Here is a 24,720-nt window from a genome sequence, read left to right on the forward strand (position 1 = left end):
CAGTTGCCAGAATCACTGAATCAGGTCGTTTATTTCCAAGTTAAATTACGTTAAAATGCCGTACTGTAGCATCATCCGTCGGCTGAGTATCCTGTGTTGCGTATAGATGTTGTGCGTGGGCAGCGTGGCGCAGACCAGCGATCCGCGACCGTCATCGCATTACCGCGGGAAGCAGTGGTGCTCGGAGGGACTGCACAATCTCGGCCTGGAGAAACTGTCCCGTAACGCGCTGCTCTCTCTCCTTTTCCTCTGGTCTTTCGTGCAGAAATCATCCGAGTGATCGTGGAAAGTGGGCGGAGTTAGCGGCGCCATAACCTGGTTTCATTTTGTTAGAATTACCGCTTTTTAACATGTTCTGAGCCGTGCTGGCTGTGTGATGAGTGTCGGGTTTGCGGCCCGGTGGTGTTTCCCTGCTTTTCTAAGGTTTTGTTTCTGTCACACTGGAAGGTGGTGTAAGATCTTTAATGTTAGTTAACCCGCCACCGAGGACACACAAAACGTGCAGGCGTTTTCACTCATCTTTAACACGTTAAATCATCCTTTTATACAATAAATGCAAACAGTTTATGCCACTTCCGTCGATCGTTCATTTTAAAACCGAATTACACATGTATCAGTATAGAAAAACCGTTGGCTACGCGACTATCACACAACAAAACGTCTGCAAAACGATCGAGTGGTCCTAAAAAACAAATTAGCCGCTGCGACGAAAAACCTGTGGCGAAATGTCCCACGACGAAATGTTCCGCGACCACGTGGGCTGTCACGGTACTGATCGGCTACGCGACAGGTCGTCGCGGGACATTTGGTTTTACGGACACTTCGTCAAAGGACAACCAGTTTTTTGGCAAATAGTCATATGACTGTTCGTTCCCGTAAATCAGTCGATAAATTTTCGACTCCCCAAAAGTCGCGCAACCAAATATCACACAACAAAACGGCTGCAAAACGAGTGGTCCTAAAAAACAAATTAGCCGCTGCGACGAAAAACCTGTGGCGAAATGTCCCACGACGAAATGTTCCGCGACCACGTGGGCTGTCACGGTACTGATCGGCTACGCGACAGGTCGTCGCGGGACATTTGGTTTTACGGACACTTCGTCAAAGGACAACCAGTTTTTTGGCAAATAGTCATATGACTGTTCGTTCCCGTAAATCAGTCGATAAATTTTCGACTCCCCAAAAGTCGCGCAACCAAATATCACACAACAAAACGGCTGCAAAACGAGTGGTCCTAAAAAACAAATTAGCCGCTGCGACGAAAAACCTGTGGCGAAATGTCCCACGACGAAATGTTCCGCGACCACTTGGGCTGTCAAGGTACTGGATCACGGATGCCGCATTGCCCCGCTGTATCTCCAGTGAGCAGTGTAGGATGTTGCTAAGTTTCAAAAGGTCATGAGGTGTGTGGTGTGCAGTAATGCTGATGATTGAGTACGATTTACCAGATGGTACCATAGAATCATGATAAGGGCGCGGTAGCCGATTGTCCCCACAGCTTGCGTTACATGTCGCCGGAAATGTGCGGGAAATACTTGCCAGATCCCACCACCGAAGTGGGAATGAAGACGGATCGGTGGAGTCTCGCGGATGCTTATTATGCATTATGCTGGGAATGGTTAACTGCATGATGGACATTGAGGAACTGCGGATGGGGGATGTTGACAGCGGCGGAAGGAGTCGAAAGGTCACGGGATACCGGTGACTGTGTCGCGTACTGACTTATTTATGCATATGTGCGAAAAACGCATCCAAAAAATTAACACCGGGCGCGAAACAGTTGTAGTTTACCAGGACTCTGAATTTTTGCACATGGTCTGTTGGATGACAGAATATCAATTCGCTTCGTACTACATATTGTACAGATGTTTGATTTCGTGCGAGTTATTGTACGAGATCTATATATATATCTATATATATATATATATATATATATATATATATATATATATATATATATATATATATATATATATATATATATATATATATATATATATATTGTATTGTTCTCGTACTCGCATGCTATGAATGACCGGCTGCACGTACATTCGTAGCCGAATTGTGGTTATAATTATGATGTATCTATAATAATTTTATGGTATCGTACTTGTATTTCACATGTTCATACAGACAAAACGAAGTAGAATTGTTCCAAAAATACGAGTACTATAAAATAATCGTTCTTATGATCGCAGACATTTTGCTCTTTTCTTGATACCACCTGTAGAACCCGTTCGTTAGATCTGGATACTTCTATTTTGCAGTTGTCAGTATATACCGGAAGTAGGAATGTCGCTCTTCTATCTATATGCGTTATAGAACTGTAAATTACGTACGTTATATTGTACTGTACATTTCTCACCGGCACCAACAACTGACCAGCAGAACGGCATGCAATCCCACCATATATGCCGGTCGCCATTACCACCGCCGTATGTATTCGGCGCAACCGCCGGCCCGCCCACGGACACGCAGACTGGAAGTGCCAGTACGCGCTCGTCACCTGCCGGAACTACCTCGTTTCAAGTAGCAACTTGTTTGTCGTACCGGAAGTGCAGGTTAGTACGGCATACACTCGGTAAGTTGAAGATGCAAAAAATCGATTTGAAAAATTAAAAAGTAATTGCGAAATTTAAACATTAATTTACCTACGTCACACTGAGGTTCTAAATTTGCTTGATATATTATGTCAACATAAATCTTAGAATGCATGAGGTGAATGGGTGTTTACAGAGGGTGAGCCACCCACATTGGCACACTGCACAAACTGATTTTTTAAAACTTCCTTTCGTCTTCAACAATTTTTTCAAAAACATTACCCGATAGCCTGGGGTATTTTGTACTTGATAAATATATCTGAGCTTAGTAAAAGATGTCTTTCAAAATCCAGGAAGAAAAACCTGGAGCGGGGTAGAAAAACAGTGCGTTTCAAAACTGGAATGCCTTTCGCAAAACAAATTCCTGAAAATCCCCCTTTACCGATCATTACATACGAAATGCATTAAGATGTTAAAGAATCAATGCTCGTTAAGACAAGTGTAATTCGGTTTTGATCAAAGCCATGGTTGAGTTTTTCTGGACGTCGGCTCCCAAAACTGACCGGAAGTCCAGAAAACATCTGCCATTCTCTAACTTATTGTCCATTCGTCCTGAATTTCATAGAATATCTTCTACAAGCCTGTCTAAATAAATATTTGTTTATATCAAAGCGAAATCGGCATCGGCGGTTTTTTTGCCACGAGTTTCCCACTGCAAAAGGCAGCCGCTTAATTGAAAGTGTAAATCCCCAATTTTTTAATACTTCTGTTTTTTTCCCTCGGGATCCTGAAAAAGGATTTCACACAACTTTATACTTTTTCATATAGCCCTTAAAATCTTCTAAAATTAGAAACTGAATGTGACCAAAAAACTTCTTGCTTCATTTAATAATCATTGAAAAACAAAAATACAAAGTGAAACGTTTTGTCTGCGTTTTTTTCGCCGGTCGCGGACACTTGTGGTCACTTTATGTCACGTGCGCGCAATATCTTCATGGAAAATTAGTTGTTTTCCGCTCACAGAACGCTAAGGGAAAAAACTGCATCAGCGAATTTAAAAGAACTTGAGTCTAGAACTCAGAAATAATTTCCTACCAAAAGTGTGCCAATGTGGGTGGCTCACCCTCTGTATAAGGTGATTCAATATCGTTAGATTCGGGGTTATTCCGGTGACGCGGCGACATCAAAAGAGGCATAGTTTTATTAATTTCCCGAATAATTTTTAAGTTGCCGAAATCATTTTTCAATTTCCAAATTTTTTTTTCTTTTCCAAATAAAGTTTGCAATTTTTAAATTTAATTTTCAAGTTTCCAAACGGACTGCCGTATTGGCAAATAATTTTTGAATTTTCAGACAAAATTTGTCCAGTACAAATTCTGCCTTTATCTTTAAATAAATTATATTTTCCCAGTTTCTTTTCTATTCCGAATTAATTCTTAATTTGCGGATTGACGCTTTTCAATTCAGAATTGTTATTCTATTCTGTACCTTTGCATGTTTTTTTTAAAAATAATTTATAAATTAATAATTTTAATAATTTTTAATAAATTTTTTGTAAATTAACTAGCTATTTTCCATTTTTTTTGCATTCTAAATTAAGTTTTTAATTGCAGATTAAAGTTTTCAAATCCAATTCATTAATCTACCTTTAAATTTCTTAATAAAGTTTTAGGGAATAATTCAGAAATTATTAACTTTTCCACTGCTTTCGAGATTCAAAATTTGATTGTAAATTTCCAAGTTTATAGCTGAATTTAGAATAATAGAAGACTGATTCAATTTATTCTTTAATTTATGGATTCAAAATGAATTTGCAAATTTCCTAATTGTTTCCATAATTTACAGACTGCATGAAAGAGATGCTGAACGAGCACATCCAACAACGGGAAATACTTTTAAATTCTTGCATTCCATCCGTAATACTGCCTCATCAAAACATCACACAAAAAATCTTTGGCACAAAAAACCCGGGACAACCTTTTCACCGGTAAAACTGATAAAACTCTTTAAACTAAAAAAAAATAAATAAAAACACCAAACCGGCCACAAAACCGGCCGCCGCCCCTGGGGAAACGCGCTCACGCCTCCGGATATCCGGCTCCGTCGTGGCCCTGCCCAAACACCTTGGCCACCAGAGCGTCGCGCAGCTGCACGATCATGTCGCGCAGATCCTCGCCCTCGCGGATCAGCACTGCAACCGCGCGATCCCGATCCTCCCGATGGCTCAGCATGGATTCCATGTCGGCCTGCAGGCGCTGCTCCCGCCCGGCACATTCATCCCGCTTCGCCTTCTCCTCGGTCAACTGGCGGCGCAGCTCGGCAATCACCTGGTCACGGGCGCGCAGCGCCCCCTTCAGCGCCGCCACATCGCCATCCGGCTGCTCGACCAGGGCGCGCACCGCGTCGTACTGCCCGCCGGCCTTTCCATCCGCCTCCGCAATGTCCCGGCCCACACCGTCGCCACGCCCCACGGTCGGCGCCCCGGACTCTCCACCATTCGCTCCGGCCGTGTTCTTGTCTGCAGAGAATCAGCATACAGAATCTCCAATACAAAATAAATAAAACAAATTCCGTAATATTTAACGGTTACTTTATGCATGAATAACGTGTACGGTGTATATAATTAATTCCAGCATTTTCAAGCTTCGAGGATTATTTAAAATGCTTGTCATTTTATGTATTTCCATTAATTTCTTCATTTAATCCTTATTTTTCAAAAGCAGAATTCAGACAATAAAATGAACAAAAATAAATTTAATCCCTATTTTCGAAAGCAGAATTCGGAAAATAAATTGAAAATATTCTTAAACTGGCGATTTCGTCTCTACATTTCAAATCAATTCAAAAACGAAAAAGACCCAAAACTGTTTACACTGCAATTGTCAACGTACTGAGTGGTGGCAAGCGCGCCAGAGTTTCATGCGAGGTGGAGAGTGAGACGCGGCGGGGCAGTTTTCGGCAGGCAGCGCGTTTAGAGCCGTTATCCGGGTCGTACGCGCCTGGACCGGGGACGTCGTTGCCTGTAAAGAAACCGTTCAGTTGCGAGGAATATTTAGGAATAACAATAATAATCCACGCTAGTTCCTGGTGCGCTAGAGAATCTCCCTCGTACAAAATCAACACAACGTGCAATTCGTTAGCGTACCTGGCTTATCGAAGGTACGCTTCATCGGAGCCCGGGGAAACGAAGTCATTGTGGAAGGATATGGCGGGATGGGGGAATTGCGTCGCGTCGAGTCGCTCCCACTCCCAGGGAACCCTGCAAACTAGTGCGCAGCACGGTGCGGATAATCGAGTAAATTCTCTATTCTGTGAAAGACGATCGCAGCAGCACGTCGCAGTGGGCGCAAATAATGGCAAATTACGACATCAGCGCAGAAAACAAACGAGAATTAAAGGACCGCAGTGGAAATTAAAAGGCACCAGTGGAATTCAATGGAAAATGAACATCATGGGCCCATGGCAAAAAAAGTTAATCAGAACGAGGAGAAGGCTGTTGTACAAAATCCAGGTCTGTCGCAATACCAACCGCCGATAACGCCAGTTGGGCTGCTGGTGAGTCATGCAGGATCAGACATGAAATTTCGACAAATTTCTACTGAGTTTTTCTTTCAGCAGGTTTTGCAGTCTTTCTGCTGTACTTTTCGGATTGTTAATTGCGAATGCGCTTCATGTTTTTCGCTGAATGAGTGGATAACTTGTAACGTGGTAATTTTCTGTGGACTATGTCATCATCCGCTGGGGAATCCTTTGAGAAATTCGTAACAGAGACCGCCAGCAGCGTGGGGGATTTCATCAACCAGACGGGCGATCGCGTGGCGGATCTGTTGAAGGATGCGGTGGGGATGAAGCGGCCGAGCAGCAGTGAAGCACACGAGATGGGCAGCAGTAAATCCAAGCCGTCCCCCGCCACCACCACCGCCCCCCTCATTTCCCCCTTCAACGTGGCGTACGGCGTCAACCCGGGCGGGAAGACGGTGCTGTACCCCGTGGATGTTTCCAAGGCATTCCCCGAGCACGATGCCATGGCACTGACCGTACACGACCTTCAGCTGCATCTACAGTCCTTGACACAGGTGCCCGTGGCGCGCCAGAGTCTCATTTACAAGGGCGCCCATCTGCAGGCTGCGCAGCGTCTGGCGGATCTGCAACTGCGCCACGGCGCCAAACTCATGATGCTCGGCCAGGCCGAGGTCCCCCGCGATCCCGACGAGGTAAGGTATTTTTCCAAAAATATTTTAAAAATAAAAATAATATTCTCAAGACATATGGCCTGTAAACTTTTAAAATCTGTCATTTTATAAATGGGTTTTTGTTCGTTTTCAGTCTTGCTCTTCTTTCTAATCAAAAGTGGTCATAAAACTAAAATAAAAACATTGCATAATAAGCCAGTTTAAACTAATTAAATATTTTAAATTATGAGAATGATAAATAGAGTGTAAGAGTTTGTAAAACAATTATTTTGCCAGGTTATGTTGCAAATTTTAAAGAATTAGTGTTGAAAAAATAAATTTAAATGAAGAATTAAAGGCCAATATTAAAATTCATATTTCCAATTTAAAAGGTGTATTGTACTGACGATTAATCTGGGCATAAAATTTAAACAAAACTTAATAAAAACCAAACCAATTTAAATAGCATACATATTTAAAAGAAAAATAACGATAAATTCAGATTAAAAGATTTTTTACAAATCGATTATTTGTTAATTTATGTTGCGAACTAGCGTTGAAGAAATTCAGTAGAATAAATTCAGAATTAATACTATTAAATTTAGAATAAATTAAATGGCTATTAAATTCAGAATGGATTAAATGGCCATTAAATGTAGAATAAATTTCCGTTAATTGTAGGAGTTCAAGAAGCGTCTGTCGGCGCTGGAAGACGAGATCTCGGCGGTGAGCATGGAGCTGCTGGAGATGGAGATGTTCCTGGACAGTATTCCGCGCACCGAGAAACCGGCCTTCAAGACGGCCCACACGCGGCTCCTGCACCTCAACGAGGCCCTCATGAAGACCGTCATGAAGATCGACGCCGTGGAGATCCCGGCGGAGCGGACGGAGGCGCGCGCCCTGCGCAAAAGTCTCGTGCAGCGCGTCCACGTTGAGATGGCGCGCGTCGACCGCGCCATCGAGCGCTGCGCCAATTTCCTCAACGTCCGCTCGCGCAGCACCTCCCGCTCGCGCTCCACCTCGCCGTCCGACCGCAAAAACCAGCCGGACGCCTCCAAAACCGGCGGATCATGATGGGGGACTGCCATTAATTTTTCCGTTGGATTGGAGACGGTTTCCCGATTTTTCCTGTTTTATTTGGGAGTTGGTTCGAGAAAATTGTTTAATTTATGTGTGTGGATGGAGATTTGCGAGGTTGCGGAATTTAAGACGTTTTTAGCAGGAGTTTCTCTATTTTTAATTTTAATCAGCCTTTTTCTTGTTGCTGAAATGTAGGCGATTTGTCACTTGCGGCGGTGTTATTTCGCAGTAAAATTGATGGACGAAATTATCCCCAGACCGACGTTGTTTGGTTATTTAATGAATTTGTTTTATTATTCAGCTGACTGAATATTTATCGAATTTCTTAATATTTATTCATCAGTTTTGTTGATTATTTATTGGCCTTTTGCTTCTGCTGTCCGTTTATCGCATGCAAAGTGCCCAATAAATAAGTAAGTAAAAAACCAGCGGATCATTTCGCAAAATTACCGAATATTCATGGAAAAGTAGCGCGCAGCGGATAAATGAGAAACTGTACATGAGTCACTGGACAGATCAAAACGAATCAGCATAATAAATCATCGGTGCAGTCCTAAATTCGCTTGGAAAACAGCTCCGTCGGCTCTTGTAGCGCTCTGCAAAAAATAAAACATTATATTTTCTGGTCTCCTGGTCAATTTACGCAGAGATAAATTAAATTAGTTAACATTTAAAAATTCCCGTTAATAGCGATTAATTGCCAATTTATGCTTAGAAACATTTTGATTAAAATATCTACTGTTTAATAATAATAAAAAATAATTAAGAAGCAATGAACTCAACAAATTTCCAGAAATTCGTATAAAAAACACAAGGAACGATTTCAGCAGTGGCGAAAAAATTAAGTACTAAAATTAAAAACGAATTTAAAAATAAAAAAAATACTTGCCTTATTAATGGCCAGGTGGCGCTGACGACTGACAATCTCCTCGACGATTTCGCCTGTACCGCGCACCAACCTAAAAAAATTCGCCGTAAAAATCGTCGCAATCTGGCAGCACGCGGATATACCAAAAGCACGCTGCAGAAATATCCTCGCTTACCTCTGTCGACCCGTGTCCGGATCGTAGACCCGTCGGATGACGCTCTGCTGCGCATCCCACTGTTCCTTGGTCATCGGGCCGCGTGGGCGCACGGAAACAGATGCATCTTCCACGGGCGCCAGGGACGCAGCGTCTGTTTTGCACGGCGTGCCTGAAAATGGCGGGACTTCACTCGCTTCGCTCGGTGCGCTCGCCTTGCGCTTCTTCTTGGCCTTGTGGCGCTTCTTGTGCTTCCGACGCGAATCCGAAGAGGACGAATCTGAGGAACTGCATACGATAAATCGGTAGTTTACCGATTAGCTGGGAGGAATTATTGCATGGTCGGTTTTGGCAAGAAAGGAGTGAAACTAGCGATGGAAACACGGAACTTACGTGGATCGGCTGCGCTTGCGTTTCTTTTTCGACTGCTTCAGCTTTTTCTTGCGTCTCTTCCCCTCCGCATGCTCATTCTGTCCCGCTGCTGCGCTGGTTGGCTCTGGAACAGCGCTATCCATTGTCAAGGCTTCATACAACGCGTTGCATCACCGCATGATCAGTTTTGCAGAAGAAATCGCTTCTCGAGAAAAGTTTCAACTGAAAATCAGCAGAACCGCCAGAACGAAAAATGCTAGGAAATTATCGAATAAAATCACGCTGCCATGCTGCGGCGGTTACCACTGCGTCACGCACCGGAAGTGTGAAATTTGCGCGTGCATGCTACGTTACGTACGTACTTACGTAACGCACCAATTTCATGCGACCAACGACCAGCATTCAGTCGTTGTTTTTCTCCAGTCAATGGAAAAATTTAAGTTTCACCTGACAGCACACGTTTCATTATAGACTCATTAATTTACCAAAATGTGAACTGCTTGGATTTTTTACTCAGTTAAAATCAAAAACATTAAGAATTAAACTAGAAAAAAAATTCAATTTATTTTGTGCATAAATCACTATATTATGATACTTCAGTGTTGCTTTAACTGTAGAGCGGCATTGGTTCAGAAAACGTTTTGTATCGGTAAGAGACTGGACGAAGTGTATTATGTGTTGAAATGATGAACTGCGTGATTCTGCTGTTAACCTATGTTAATGCGAATAACCCAATTACGGTCCACTTTTTCTTCTTTTCTTATTAATTTTTTGCCCTCAAATGTAATATGGTTTTATAATTTCGTGTTCAACCTTACCGGCTAGCATACAGATTGTATCCCGTTGATAATTATCGACAAAACAACTATTATTATAGTTGTTTTGTCGATAATTATATTATTACAACTTTAAATTTTAACTGTAAAGTAGTGTGCCCGCGCTTGCACTTTTGTTGTTATGGCGGCTATTGCCCAATAAACACACATTGTTATAGTTAATTAAGTACGGGTGCGTGCGTGTAAACGCGAAATTGCACTGAGCAAATAAAATAATATGTACTCGTCCCAATTTTACCGACAATTTTATGGCAAGTAACAAGTGAGTAATTATATAAAGTAGATACCGGACAGTACACGTGCAAAATACAATATTTTTCAATTACTGTACCTAAATAAAGTACAAAGTACTGCATTTTAATCACGCCGTATGCAAGACACCAGAATAGCTCAACTGTAACGATGCGGCTAGAATTCACACACTGCACACCGGGAAACCGGTATACTTCATAAACTCTTACTGGCGATAATTAATTTTTAACGATTATTATTCACGCAGGAAAAACTGATAAGTCGCACAAAACTGCAGGAATGTTTATGCACACAGGTAGACACATGTTGGCAAAGGTCAAGCACATTGCGTGGAACAATGCAGTGGATGGAGCGATAAGCGTCACCGGTTATCTCCCGTGCAGCCGCGTGCACACACGTCGGCACCGCTACTGTTGCACGGCGGAACAATGGACGACGCGCGACATAAATCAACCGGCCTATCAGCGCCACTATCGCGCGATACCCCACACAATGCCCCAGCGACGACAGCAGCGCTTCCGCCGCAGCTGCGCTCATTTCCTTCGCGCGCACGTCGTGGTCAGCAGTTTTCCCGGATATTAGCCAATTTATACCGGTGATTTAATATATTTCATATACGGTATGTACGCTTACATTTATATGTTTATAACTATATAATATTATTAATATTTTGCTAATTATTTATATTTCATATAACATAGTTATTTCTTATACAATTACATGCACGTAGGTTTTTGTCGATAATTTGTTTTTTTTCATTTTTTCCTTTACATACATATTTTTATAAATATATTATTTTTTAACTGGGAAATTTGGGTGGGTCACCCACCGTGGGTGTATTGACTATAGATAAATTTATACGCTTTTTGCGCATAATTTATATGCGCATAAAGCGTATAAATTTATATAACCGCGGAATTCCAGTTTTTGTAATTATTATAAGCTTTTACGCGTACATACGCGCATAAAATGAGTTATTTTTGCTTATACACGTATTTGTTTAAAAAATACGTATTTGTTAAAGATTCATGTAAATTTACATATGTAAAAATGTAAATGTACATATATTTTTACATACTTACATTTTTATAACAGTCCGGAACATCCGGCGATTATATTTATATAGTTATAGTTTATATTGTATCTGTATATGCGGCATATACTCTGTACGTATTTTATATACAAATGCGTACATATGCGTTTATAAATATTCGTATATTTTTAATAAAAGCAGGGAATAAAAATGCCGCCGCGTGAAACCATGCGCGAGGAGGTGACCATCACCCAGCGCCGGAAGGCCTCAAACTCCCGATGCTGATCCTGGCCGTCGTGCTGATCGGCTCGCTGGCCGCCATGATCGCCCTGGCCGTCCTCTACTCCCAAGCGGAGACCGACATCGCCGAGAAGGACAAACTCATCGCCAACCTGACCGCCACCCGCCCACCGGTAGCCCCCACCGAGGCCCCGACCACCGGCCTCCCGCCCCTCCCGCCCACCTACCGCCTGCCGCGCTCCGTCCTCCCCGAGCGCTACGAACTGCACCTGACGGTCGACATCCCCTTCAGCGACGCCGACATCGTCAACGGCAGCTCCTTCACCACCCGGGGGCGGGTGGTCATGACGCTGACCGCCCGGGAGGCCGTCAACGAGATCGTCTTCCACGCCAGCCGCGATCGCTTCAGCGGGCGCATCAACTTCACCGAACCGGACGTCCAGCTGGAGAAACGGGAGACCAACGGGACGCTGACCAACGTCACCTTCGCCGGGCTGCGTTTCGAGAGCAACGCGGAACTGGCGCGGGTGATCGTCGCCGGCGCGTTGGAGGTCAACGCGACGTACCTCCTGACCATCGCCTTCACCGGCAACGTCGCCACCGAGGACAACCAGGGACTGTACCGCAGTTCGTACCGGACGGCGGACGGCACCCGGCGGTGGTTGGCGGCCAGCCAGTTCCAGCCGTACAAGGCGCGCCGGATGTTCCCGTGCTTCGACGAGCCCGGTTTCCGGTCGGTGATCAAGACGACGCTGCAGTATGATAAGCGGTTCACCATGACGCGCAGCAACGGCCAGGGCACCGTCGTGGGGGAGGTCAAGGAGGGCGACCGCACCTGGGAGACCATGACCTTTACGGAGACGCCCCGGATGCCGGTGTACCTGATGGCGTTCCTGATCAGTGACTTCGGGATGGTGTCGGCGACTGCCACCACCGGGGAGCACAGCGGGACGGTGACGGTTATCGCGCAGGAGGCCCTCCTGGGCGAGGCCATGGGAAAACAGGGCGATTTCGGGCTGCAGCAGGCCAAGATCATGATCGAGAATTTGAGCCATAACTTCAGCCAGCCATACTTCAGTCTTCTGCCCAAATTAGGTCAGCCGACAGCTACTAAATATTTATTAAATAGATAACATATAATAAGAAATTATTAAAATATAATAATTATGAGCTTTATTGATTTTACATGTATTAAAATTTATATGTTTAATTAAAACTTTGTGAAATTAATTTAGTAATTTAAATACAATCTGTAAAGTATAATGCAGCTTTATGAATTTAAAACTAATGTCTTGAATAAAAAATTTATAAGGAATTTTAATTAAAAAACATATATGATAATATAAATTTGAAAAATTAATAGAGTAGGCAATACGTTAATAACTTTGCAGGTATTTGTTATAGTGTTTTAGTATTTTTACCAAATATGATTATGTAACTATATACATATGCGTAGACAACACAGCAATTCCTGACTTCGACGCCGGCGCCATGGAAAACTACGGCCTGGTGCATTACCGCGAATCGCGTCTTCTCTACCGACCGCAAGTAAACAGCGCTGACGAGAAGCGCAGCATCTCCGCCATCGTCGGCCACGAGCTGGCGCACATGATGTTCGGCAACCTGGTGACCTGCGACTGGTGGTCCGACACCTGGCTCAACGAGGGCTTCGCGCGCTTCTTCCAGCACGAACTGATGTACGACGCCAAACCCGAATGGGACCTGGTAAGTGGGACACCCTTCCATCGTGACCTTTATATGTCCGACACCCCTGTGACCTTTCTGATCCCCTCCCGTTGTGACCTTTACATGTCCCACCCTCCTATGACCTTAGGGACACCGTCCCAAAGTGACCTTTACATGCCCAAAAAACCTTGTGACCTTTCCTTCTAACGTGACCTTTACATGTCCGACACTGTTGGCCTTACGAACACCGTCCCATTGTGACCTTTACTTGTCTTGACATCTTTTTGACCTTTAGGAGCCCCTCTTCCCATTCTGGGTGACCCGCGTGGCCTTCGAATCGGACTCTCTGGAGACCGCCCACCCCCTGTCCAACAACGACACCAACACCCTGTCGCAGATCAGCAACATGTTCGACACCATCACCTACTCCAAGGGCGCCTCCATCCTCAACATGGTCATGGGCTTAATGGGCCGGCAGCGTTTCTACGCCGCATTGACCCGCTACTTGGCCAACCACAAACTCGGCAACGTCGTGCCCGATGACCTTTTGCGCCAGTTCACCGCCGAGATGCAAGCCGAGGGCATCGACTTCGCCACGCGGCTGGATTCCTGGATCTACAAGAGCGGCTACCCGGTGCTGCAGCTGAGCGTCAACAAAGAGACGGGAGCGGTGACCTACCGGCAGCAGCGCTTTCTCTTCAAACGCCACATCTTCAACGAGAGCGACACGGTGAGCAATCTGGTCAACATCCTGAACGACACCAGCATCGCGCCGGAACTGGATCATTTATGGCACATCCCGCTGACCACCCAACGGCCGGGAAAGACGGCACAAGAGGGAATGGCCAAGGTCTGCTGGATTACGCAGCGTGAAGGTAACGTCAGAGAGGGCTTTGGGTCGGTGACCTTTCGTAATTTTGATATTGGACAGGAAATTTGGCCAATGCCTGTACCGGCGCCCAGGCGCTAGAGCTACCACCCGCGGGGGGCGCGGTGGCCAACACGGACTGGCTGCTGGCTAACGTGCACCAGCATGGCTTTTACCGGGTCAATTACGATTGGGACACGTGGCATCGAATTTTCCAACAACTGGAGACAAACCATTTGGTATGATTTGCCTAGAAAGAAAATTTTAATTTAATTTAATTTAATTTAATTTATTTTAATATTTTAATTTAATTTAAAATTCAATTTTTAAAAAATAATTTTAAATGTTTACAGTTGATCGAGGAGACCAACCGCGGCCAGATTATTGACGACGCCTTCAATCTAGCTCGGTACGAAATACATGTGTAATTAATAATTAGAAGATGACCTTTCTAACTTTTTTGACCGAGGCGTTAATTAACACAGATCAGGACAGTTTGGCGTGGATTACGGCGTGGCGCTGCACTCCACCCGTTGGGTGGCCAACGAGAGGCGCTACAGCCCGCTGGCGTCGGCGTTCGCCGGGCTGAATTTCCTGCAGCGCATGCTGCGTCTGACCAGCTTTTATGGCGACATGAAGGAGTATGTGCAGAGCCTCCTCCTGTCCGGCACAGAGCCGCTGTACAACGCTGCGGACTGGACCGACGCCTGGGTGGACGAGACCAGCGAGGACTACAACGAGGTGATGCGCCGCCGGCTCATCCTGGACAACGCCTGCCGCTACGATCTTAAGCAGTGTCTGGATGACGCCTACACCAAATTTGAGGCGTGGTTGGGCAACGGCACGGTGGAAAGCTTCTCCCAGCTTCCGTAAGACGCTCACATTAATTGCTTCACTTTGCTTTAAGCTGTACGATAGTACTGCGATGCCGAGAATCACCAATGTCGTTGCCGTTGCGGATTTAAACACTATCCATATATTGTACATTATATTTAGGAGCGGCGAAAGCATCGTCAACACCAAGAATCCCCTTATGTGCTATGGATTACGTCAGAGCAACGCCGAAGCCTGGGATAAGATGCTGGAACTGTATAAGAACACCCGTCTGCCCATGGTCACGCGGCTGGCGGTGCTGCGGGCGCTGGCCTGTTCCCTGCAAGCGGACCTCCTCATCCGGTACAGTATATACGTCACACTATGCCATGTTGATGCAGTATAGCTGACTTAAGCGATGCATCGCCAGGTTGTTGGATCTGACCCTCGGACAAGGCAGCATCATCGCCCACGCCGACGTCAGCTCCGTCTTCGCCTGGGTGGCCGAGTCCTCGCCCATCGGGGAGTCCGTGGCCTGGGAGTTTGTCCAGAACAACTGGATGCAGCTGCGCGGCAGGTAGACAAACGCCGGCATTTGTATAACGCAGAAATTCATGCTACTTACATCGGCCGATCGTGACCTCTAATAAATACGTAAATGACATATGTGAATCGTCATAATGCGTGGATATATACGTGGTGCGTATATCTATATATATGCACTTATTTAGGCGCACATATATATATGTACATGTACATAAATAGGTGCATATATATCTATGCACTGATGAACATGCACATACATATATCGCAAAGCTCACGGTGATTTCGTTATATACATATGTCCAATGGGATCTATGTACTGTTTACATTATATACGTGGATACATAGATCCCAGTGGACATATGTATATATCGAAACTACCGTGACCTTTGTGATACATACATTTCAAACATGCACGTATAAAAACCATATCGAGAGAGACAAAGTAAGGTGTGATTTTCGTGACCTCGGTGATATTTATATGCAAATAATGCAATATTGCATCGCGCCAACGACACCACCGTGACCTCTGTATGCTTAATTGCAGTAAAACCGGCATCCTCAGCAACGTGGCCAGCTACTTCCGGACACCGGCCCGCCACTTCCAGGTAAGCTAAAGCAAACAGTTCACTATAAACGACACTACGATTTCAAATTTCTTTTGCAGTTGCGGAACTTATGGAGCCTGGTCGGACCCAGTTCGTCGGACGAGGTACCCACCTTCCGGCGCTTACTGGCCCAGACGGAGGCCAACATCGGCTGGTATGCGCAGAACTACCAGACCATACGCACATACTTCCAGCAGGAGACTGCGGAGCACGCCGGCGTCCACTAAACACCAGCGTGACCTTTGCATTTATTCTTTATATATTACAGTGTGACCTTTACACTTATTCCTTATATATTCACCGGCATTTGTACAAACTGCGAAGTTGCGAACAAAATATTAATAAACAGAATAAAATCACCATTAAATCACCGGGAACCGGTCGCTGTGCTTAATTATTCCATCGGCAGTGAATTAGCGCTGAGTAAACGGTAGTAAAATGCACCGTATGTCCTTAATTAGCCACATGGTGAGCTGCTTTTCAAGTTTGCCGTGTCCCGCGGCAACGCACGGCATGCCGCGCATCGGTCCGACGTTGGAGGTGGAAGAATACTTTTTCGCTGAGTATTAACTCATGCGGCGTTATAACTGTAATAATTTTATACCGATGACTCGTTGGGGGATGCACGTGCACGACGTGGCTAATAAAAAAAGTAATAACGGCGATTACCGCGCAGGCAATTAGCGGAACATTGGCTAGCATAATATTGTTTCTGCCTCCTTTTTCCTCGTCGTTTCCACTGATTGTTTCACACCGACGCACATTCTCCGTGTTCATTACGCAGTGTTTCAGGGGATTATTTTTTCTCCATATACTCTCGCGTCCCATTCAATCATTACTCGGTACTTGTACTTTTAGACAGCCAGATTTTCTAGTTTCTATAGTGTACCAAATCTATCAGAACCGTTTCTTCGTTATATATATTTATATATAATTTATATTCGTAATGGCTGCGTTGGATGATTCCCGTGTGGTGAAATTTATCCTGCTGTTCAGTGTGCTGAGCAGCCTGAGCGTGTTGTGCCGCGGCCAGTGCCCGCAAGTGGCCTGCATCCGCTGTATCAATCCCGGCGAACCCAATCGTAAGCTATCATTTTCAGGCGATCATTTCTTAATCGCAGAAAAATTCTTATGTTTTTATCCTCTTAAATACGAACTTTCACTCTGTTTCTATATTCCCTAATTAGAATTTAAATGAAATAATATTACTGGAATATATATTAGAAATAATTAATATATATTTAACATGAATAATATAAATACAAATTTAATATAAATGAAATGTTTAAATAAAAATGTCTAAGATTGTGGTATAATGCGTATGGTTATTAATTAATGTGAAGACGTAATTAAATTCTATTTCTGCACTGTATAGCGGCCGCTGCCAACGGCTGTCCGGGGTGTCCGCTGTGCCCGACCGGGGCGGGAGACCCGCGCGCCGGCACCGGCGCCTGCATGTGCCCGGCGATGGTGCAGCCGTGCGCCTCCGCCTTGCCTCCTCAGCTTATTCTTAACAACGCCGGTACGTAACTGACAAGAGTATATAATTATAATATTATTTCCAGGAAGTCGATTTAAGTATTTATACATTTATTTGCTACATTTAAATTCCTGGAAATTTCTCCTTTTCTATACTTAATTGCATTACAACAACACGCCATAGCCGAATTAGTGTGAATAAATTAAACATGTGCAAGGAAGCAGCGCAACTCAACATATATAACTTTACCGGAAAAACAAAATCGTTTTCTACACATAATTTTTTTTATTTTTAATTTTATTTTTTAGCGGAATCTTTTTTTACCAGAAGCTTTTTCTTGGGTAGTGAAATCGAATTTTGACAGCGGCCGATCAATATAATATGATATTTTCTTATAATTATTGTACGTATATTTTGCAGTTGGCTTATCACCCCTCTTGCCGACGTGTTGCCCGCGGCCGGTGTGCGGCTAACTGTACAGTGGATGCGCTGCAGTGACCCTGAATGATTGCTCAACACGACCGTGACGGCGGCATCGATCGGGATAGTTGCTGTATCTGTATATGCGGCTACACGAGGCTGTGACGTAATAACGCCCGCTCTTCACCGTTTCCATATGCGCTACGCCGGCAGGGCCAGGCGGGTCTCCCAGTTCACCAGCCGCTCTTCATTCGGTGTACGCTTATATTCCGTGCACGATCGGTTTTTATATTTATATACAATTTATCCTCTAAATTATCGACATCACCGCATCACTGCTGGTTTTCGTTCATGTTACATAAAATGCTGATGGATCATTTCTTTGGCAGTATTAGCCGCTAGTCAGCTGGAAAAACTTGCTTGTCCGCACTGCTGCACAAATAAAAATCGCCTGAAAACTAGTCGCCCAAGCGGCCGGTACGTGTGACCTTTACAATGTATATGAGGTATGCTTGGAGAGCCGAGAGTTCAATTAACTCGCGCGATGGAAACAAATTACAGATAATCGCTTACGCAGCAGGAGAAAAACGGTTGTGTTAAGACAGTACATATGTACAAAAAAAAATTTCTTTTTTACGTAGTTGTTTCATTACTTTTTAACGTACAGTAGATGATGTTGCGAGCAGTAATATATGAAGCCAACAGTGTCACAAGGGACCCTTCGCGCACCATCTCCTCGACTGGATGCACTACCTGTTAACCTCAGCGTCCTGTCGCGTGTAACCTTTGGTGTATAAAATTTTTACCGTACAGATAGGCCATGGTTTTTACAGTAAATTATGTACTTTGTAGTATCAATAGCTAGATTTACAAGGCAACCTTAATTTTTTAAAGGACACTACGTATTCCGATCAGGACAGCGTAGAGGAAGTGTTTCTGCTTTAAAGGGTAAAAAATGTCCATGAAAATGGTTGTAATTGGAAAAGATCGGCTGGCTGTTTCCTGGGGATAACCAGCGACAACAGTAATCAGACCGACGCTGCATCTCACTCAGTGCGTGTGCTCAAGAATGAGCTGGATACCGTTGGCTGTAGCGATTCAGGCTTTGTCGAGCATTTCTGCAGTACAAATCTTGCCATAAATGGAAATTTGAATACGTAAGTGTGTTCCGCAAGTAAGATGACTGCCGTTAGCGCTTTAGTTAGACTTTTTATTATTATTATTATTACGGCACAAGAGCAGACGACCCCAAAGGGACTTCAAGTCAGGTCGAACAAAACATTTTTAAATGCAATGTAAGGAGTTAAGAGAGACCCACAGACTTGAGTACGAACTTACAGGCAGGTACAGAACTGGCATCAAGAATTTTAGGGTTTTAGGGTCACAGATTTTTGCCGTACTGAGTCGCTACTGGCACGTGCCGATGTCAGTCGGTTTCCGGTTTGTGTGTTTTTTATTCGTTATTCTTTGTCTTCGTACTCTGTATGTGCCATTGACGTACATGTACAGTTATCCATTCAATAGAAAAAAGTGACACAAGGATGCATATGCGTTAGTTTTTTAATGTTTTTACTGTTGTAATAAAACAGCCAGAAGCGACAGTGGATTATAATAAGGACGCAGCCGGCGTAAAATCATGATTTGCAAGCTGCAGAAGACTACCACTTGTGCGAGCATAATTTCACACAAATAAGATACAATGCCCAAAAAAACTGCGAACCACAGGCGTATTATTTGCGATTTGCTTTGTACGGCCTCTTTGTTCTCTTAAAAGATGGTGTTTTATACTGCCATGGCGCAAGCGGATGTCCCTCCCTCTCAGCCTGCAGGCCAAATCAAATGACGACTTTGTAAACTTAATACATACGATATATCCCTATAAAACTGTACGTATATACAGTAATACCTACAGTATAATTTTAATAGTACGCGGCGTTATCGACATCGGAAACAGCAAAATGCGTGCAGTTACCTGCGAATTCATAATCGGGTGAACGAGTGGCTCTACGATTTTGCGTACACAATTTTACGCATCCGGTCCGTTCAGATTACTAACCGCTTGTCAGAAAAATCATCAGTTCCGCCTTACACACAGTGTCGCGCGGCAGTTAACGATGCGTTGTCCGTGGCGCGTGGATATTACGGCGGTGGTGACCTTTGTTGGCCTCTTGAGCTGCATGCCGGGAACCCACCTATTCGGCACCCAATTCGGCCGCTTCCGCCAATTCGACGGCCACGCCTGTCCGGTCACGGAATGCGAGCGGCAACCGCCCTGCGTTCCGGATGACCAACCGAACCGTAAGTTCGCGATCGGTGACCTTTTTCAGCGACGGTACAGTGCACACTAACAAAGTAAACTGACTATGACAGCACGTTAATTACTGTACCCGTGATTGGCTACGCGACGTACATGCCGGATGTTGTTCTGCGTTGCAGCGCAGCAGGCGAACGGATGCCCGCCGGTGTGCCCTACCTGCTCCCTGCAGCAATCCGACCAGACAACGTCCGCGCCGGCCGAGGAGCGTCGACCGCCAGCGGGGTGCCCCGCGTACGTCTGTGTGGGCGGGTGCACCGGGGAAGTCGGGCCTATCCGTAAGCGCGAAACCCCTGGCGACCATTCTCTGAATAATAATTAACCAGTAAGCTCGATTGTAGTTCCGGGATGCCAACCCCCGTTGTGCCCGTTCTGCCGCGACGTTCCCCATCCCCCCCGGCAGGGTAGGTTCGCCTCGATTGCACTATCGGGACATTTGGCTGATCTGGTGTGGTGTTACAGGGTCGTGGCGGTGGCCGCAGGCTAATCCCGATGTCGACCCCTTTCATACGCAAACGCTCGCCCCGCACACCGTCCGCCCATACCCGGACAACCGGCCTAAAGACAATTTCACCCCTCCGCCACCGCCGACACCGGGTCCCAACCAGCGGACACGTCCGCCACTGCCACCCAACAACCTCCCCGCCCCGGATCCGTCACCGGATACCGTCCGCACACGCCCTTCGTCGTTCCTATGGAGCGGGTCTCCCACCGGCTTCCGTTCGTTTGGAACTAATACCGTCCAGCACGGCCAGGATGGGTTCAGTTCGTTTGGAACCAGTACCGCCCAGCGCGGCCAGGATGGGTGGCAGTCGCCGGGTGGCACATCCTTCAACCGGCACTCGGATTTCCGGACCGGGCAGGACTCGTTCCAGTCGCCAACCAGTTTCAGCGGCAGCCAGACATTTGGGCACAATTTTGGTGGTGGTTTCGGCTTCGGCCGGGGGTGATCTTTTAGTGGCAAGAAAGAAGTAAAACGCAGTCGGTGGTTACGGAAACGGGGAAAGTATCCCGTATCTTGAATTTCATGTGCGCTCAGATTTGGCGTCTTAGCTGCTCCGGCAGCTGCCGGTATGAACCGGCTACCATTTTGTGTGTTCTTCATACGTTTCTTGTCCTCACATTACCGTTGAACTGGAAAAGTGGTAAGAGGTCCACGGGTCAGAAATCTAATACTAAAATTAACAAGCTTATTAATAACAAAATTGTTGCTGTTACGTGCACGCCTGTGTGTGTCGGTGTTACTGTGTTGCTCGCTGTCGTTCCCGTTTCTGGTGATTTAGAGAAAATTTTGAAATGTATTTCTTGTAAACTGGATAAAAAAGTATTACAGCTACGATCTGCCGTCGGCTCTGCAAATCAACAAATAGGGGTTTTCTCCGTGCTTTGCGCGTGGACGTACAACGGCGCCGGCGCGGGTGACCTTAATAGAATTCTTAGGCTGAACGCCGGCAACCGGTCCGCTTATCGAAGTAGATCGCTTATGTAGTCGGTTCTGCTTCTTACCCTTTAGCCTTACGTCCATATGCCACATTCTAAGACGATCGGTGCATAATCGTTTTGTTGCACATCGCATCTTTTGTCATCCTGCCGCTGAGTTGTGTATTATTCTTTAACGTCCTCCGAAATACGCCATCGAAAGACATGGCAGACCAATGCTGCAGTCGTATCCTTCACATAAAAAAATGAAGAATCGAACGCTGTAAGTGCGCTAGTTGGCCAGTGCTGCATGGATAATGGATACTGATTACTTGTTAACGACACTAACTATCACATACAGCTCGTGAGAAGTGGAACACCGGGTACACTATCTGTGGTGCAAAAAAGGAAACACGTCGAAGTACGTACAATACATATCTGTGCTTATTTTCAAATAAGAGTATTTTTGTACAAGCTTCTGCTGTTTCCTTCAACAAGCCAGTAATTAAAACTGGGCGGCATTGCAGATCTTCCAGGCCAGTGTCATGCCCCGGCAGCAGGACGCCCTACGTGGATGAGTATCGCATTCAGCCCGGGCTGGCGCTGAGCCACACCTACTACGCTACCCATCAACCGTCAAAGGTCCCATTTTAAAAATCCGGCAACCGGTGCCGAGAGCCCCGCCGCTTCCGATTCCGGTGACGGACCAGCGCGATGGCGCGGACAACACGTCAAGTACACTCCGAAGAACAACGGCTGCAGCCAGTGTATTCAGCCCACGCCGGCAACCGCAGAGCCATCTATGTACCACGTCCGTACTCATTGGTGGAGGGTGACTGAGACACTGACGACCTGCTCCCGCGCGGTCTGCACCGCGCCCTGCCTGACGCTGTCCACCAGCATCACGCAGACCGTTGTCAACGCCATGTGTGTTGTCGCCGTCACGCCGGTCCTCGGAGGGACACCAACTTGCACTTTCGACGTGCAAGAGACTACCTATGATTCTGGCATTACTACAGGGCAAGACGGTTCTCCTACCTTCGATTCCCAACAAACATAGCTAGATCCCGTGACGTCCAGCGGAAGCACTTGCACTTTTTAATAAGCAGTGGCTTTAGTCTATCTTTTCCGTCTGCAGTCATCGTTGTTGCATGCACTGCTCTCCGGCATCCTGACGCGTACCGGCGAGAATAGCACATACGACTTGTACGTATCTTGTACAGATACTTAAGTGGCTTTTTTCTATATTTCTGTTTTTTTCTTTACTACATGTACATACATTTTATTCTTGCACTGGTCTGGCTTATTGACTTTCGGTTGATGTTGTATTACTGTACATTTGACCAATGTTGTAAAATGTCTCGACTGTTGTAGTCGATGACCAGCTTGTAAATCTTTATTGGTTTTACGTATGATCGATGCCTGCGCGCATCCCGAAGTCTTATCGCGGAATAATAGGACGATCAGCATGCTAATCCATGTTAAATTAGGTACTAGGTATCGTCTCTCTCTCTATCAGACTGAGCATTGTGCTTTACGTCCTTGTCTTGACCTGCTTGCGCATCTTGCTGGCTGCTTATCAGTTGCCGGTTTCATCAAATGAACTGAAACGATGGTACATTCAGTTGAAAGTTTTCACTGCCTAATCGCTCAATGTTTTGCACACGCACCTAAGGCTATGGCATATCAATCAAGTACTCAGTGACCTTTAGCGAAAAAACTTCCAATCCCCCTAAGCCACATCCGATTATCTCGAGCGAACTTAACGCTTACTTTCTTCCATCCCGAAAATGACTGGACGTGGTAACCGAGGACGGCAGCCAGCGAAAAGCGCACCCACGACATCCAAAAGGGTGAAACGGACCACCACCGCCAGTAAGCTACCCACCACGGTACCACCGCGACTCGGAAGCCCAGGAACCGACGGTGCAATCTCTCGCGCAGCAGCAAAAAAAACATCAGGAACAGTTGGACAAAATTTTTGCAACAATGGAGCGTCTGGCACCACCGCCCCCACCACCGCCACAGCCAGCATCACCAGCACCGGAAAAAGTCCCAGATCCATCAGCACCCCTGCCGCTGTCTCCTTCCTTCAACCTACATATCCAGATCGGTGACTACTTCGGTAGAACCGTGCACTAGACGGATCACAACAGACACTCCACCACCCGCAAGCGTAAACGCAGTGAAGATAAAGGTAAACATGGCAGCTCGCAGTCATCTGCAAGCAGTGAATTATCGGACACAATGCCAGTACGCTTGCCGGCCCGCGAGCGCACTGGGAGACGCCCAGACGTCTTCAGCCGACTAGGCCCCCTGCGGGGAACTGCTGCCGGTAACACAACCATTCCTCCCCTCCCGCACCATTTTCCGTCGCTGGATAAGAAGCTCGTAAAAAAGCTGCTCGACCACACCGAATACATTGATCTGGACTTACTCTTGCTGAAGAACCGCGTCGAAAAACCAAAGAGGCTGGACTCCAAAATGGTTTCGACAACGGAAAGGTCACCATTAAGCCGCAAACGGGAAAGTTCGAATTACCTGTTCCACATCATGGATGCGCGGCTTCGGCGTGTTCGCCAGTTACCGCTCTCACACCGCACCGGAACTAAGCACTCGATTCTACAAATACATGGACATAATCGCGTCGTACGTCGAGCGTGGGGTTCCGACCGCCAACTGGCTCGAGTACGATCGGCAGTTCCGCGCGCACAGGACTGGCCATCCGTACGACTTTGACCAGTGGACTCATCAACATCAAGATACGTACACTGAATGCATCCAGAACGCAATGCACGCCGAACGCGAAACGTCGCCGCGACCGGAAAAGAGCGTACAGCACACACGCAGCCTAAGCAACTTGCTGCACGCTCACATTGCCAGCTCTACCAGGCAGACCTACGTAACGGCCGTCAAACAGTTCTCAGCATTTTGCAGCTCCAGATCCGCTCAGCCATTTCCAGCGACGCCGGACATCACCGCGGAATACGTCGCACACCTGTATTCCACAAGAAAATCCCTC

General features: G+C 45.8%; 6 protein-coding genes across 7 annotated transcripts; 4 read left to right on the plus strand and 2 right to left on the minus strand.

The window, feature by feature from the left end:
* Positions 1-4,337: 4,337 nt before the first annotated feature.
* LOC129591758 (uncharacterized) lies at positions 4,338-6,444 on the minus strand. The gene is made up of 3 exons (XM_055487559.1): positions 5,686-6,444; positions 5,432-5,560; positions 4,338-5,058 (listed from the first exon to the last, which is right to left on the minus strand). The coding sequence occupies exons 1-3, from the start codon at positions 5,732-5,734 to the stop codon at positions 4,619-4,621; spliced, it is 618 nt and encodes a 205-aa protein (XP_055343534.1). The 5' UTR covers positions 5,735-6,444; the 3' UTR covers positions 4,338-4,618.
* Positions 6,149-8,227, plus strand: LOC129591757 (uncharacterized). Its single transcript, XM_055487557.1, has 2 exons — positions 6,149-6,754; positions 7,394-8,227. The coding sequence occupies exons 1-2, from the start codon at positions 6,266-6,268 to the stop codon at positions 7,784-7,786; spliced, it is 882 nt and encodes a 293-aa protein (XP_055343532.1). The 5' UTR covers positions 6,149-6,265; the 3' UTR covers positions 7,787-8,227.
* Positions 8,139-9,431, minus strand: LOC129591759 (ADP-ribosylation factor-like protein 6-interacting protein 4). Its single transcript, XM_055487560.1, has 4 exons — positions 9,208-9,431; positions 8,836-9,102; positions 8,682-8,751; positions 8,139-8,388 (listed from the first exon to the last, which is right to left on the minus strand). The coding sequence occupies exons 1-4, from the start codon at positions 9,327-9,329 to the stop codon at positions 8,332-8,334; spliced, it is 516 nt and encodes a 171-aa protein (XP_055343535.1). The 5' UTR covers positions 9,330-9,431; the 3' UTR covers positions 8,139-8,331.
* Positions 9,432-10,774: 1,343 nt separating this feature from the next.
* On the plus strand, positions 10,775-16,445 carry LOC129591778 (aminopeptidase Ey-like). Of its 2 annotated transcripts, none has more exons than XM_055487583.1 (11): positions 10,775-10,893; positions 11,506-12,642; positions 13,004-13,272; positions 13,529-14,108; positions 14,165-14,340; positions 14,455-14,510; positions 14,587-14,970; positions 15,098-15,277; positions 15,345-15,491; positions 16,005-16,065; positions 16,125-16,445. In XM_055487583.1, the coding sequence occupies exons 2-11, from the start codon at positions 11,586-11,588 to the stop codon at positions 16,290-16,292; spliced, it is 3,078 nt and encodes a 1,025-aa protein (XP_055343558.1). In that variant the 5' UTR covers positions 10,775-10,893; positions 11,506-11,585; the 3' UTR covers positions 16,293-16,445. The 2 variants fall into 2 exon arrangements, with proteins under 2 accessions (XP_055343558.1, XP_055343557.1); XM_055487582.1 differs by having other exon boundaries at positions 10,782-10,893; positions 11,509-12,642.
* Positions 16,446-16,653: 208 nt separating this feature from the next.
* LOC129591820 (uncharacterized) lies at positions 16,654-18,420 on the plus strand. The gene is made up of 3 exons (XM_055487648.1): positions 16,654-17,147; positions 17,441-17,587; positions 17,966-18,420. The coding sequence occupies exons 1-3, from the start codon at positions 17,012-17,014 to the stop codon at positions 18,016-18,018; spliced, it is 336 nt and encodes a 111-aa protein (XP_055343623.1). The 5' UTR covers positions 16,654-17,011; the 3' UTR covers positions 18,019-18,420.
* A 643-nt stretch (positions 18,421-19,063) lies between these two features.
* Positions 19,064-21,598, plus strand: LOC129591829 (uncharacterized). Its single transcript, XM_055487657.1, has 5 exons — positions 19,064-19,122; positions 19,892-20,263; positions 20,402-20,557; positions 20,621-20,683; positions 20,742-21,598. The coding sequence occupies exons 2-5, from the start codon at positions 20,080-20,082 to the stop codon at positions 21,227-21,229; spliced, it is 891 nt and encodes a 296-aa protein (XP_055343632.1). The 5' UTR covers positions 19,064-19,122; positions 19,892-20,079; the 3' UTR covers positions 21,230-21,598.
* Positions 21,599-24,720: the final 3,122 nt, after the last annotated feature.

This window comes from Paramacrobiotus metropolitanus, unplaced genomic scaffold, assembly GCF_019649055.1.
Source record: "Paramacrobiotus metropolitanus isolate TYO unplaced genomic scaffold, Prichtersi_v1.0 Parri_scaffold0000048, whole genome shotgun sequence".
In the NCBI taxonomy this organism is placed as follows: domain Eukaryota; kingdom Metazoa; phylum Tardigrada; class Eutardigrada; order Parachela; family Macrobiotidae; genus Paramacrobiotus; species Paramacrobiotus metropolitanus.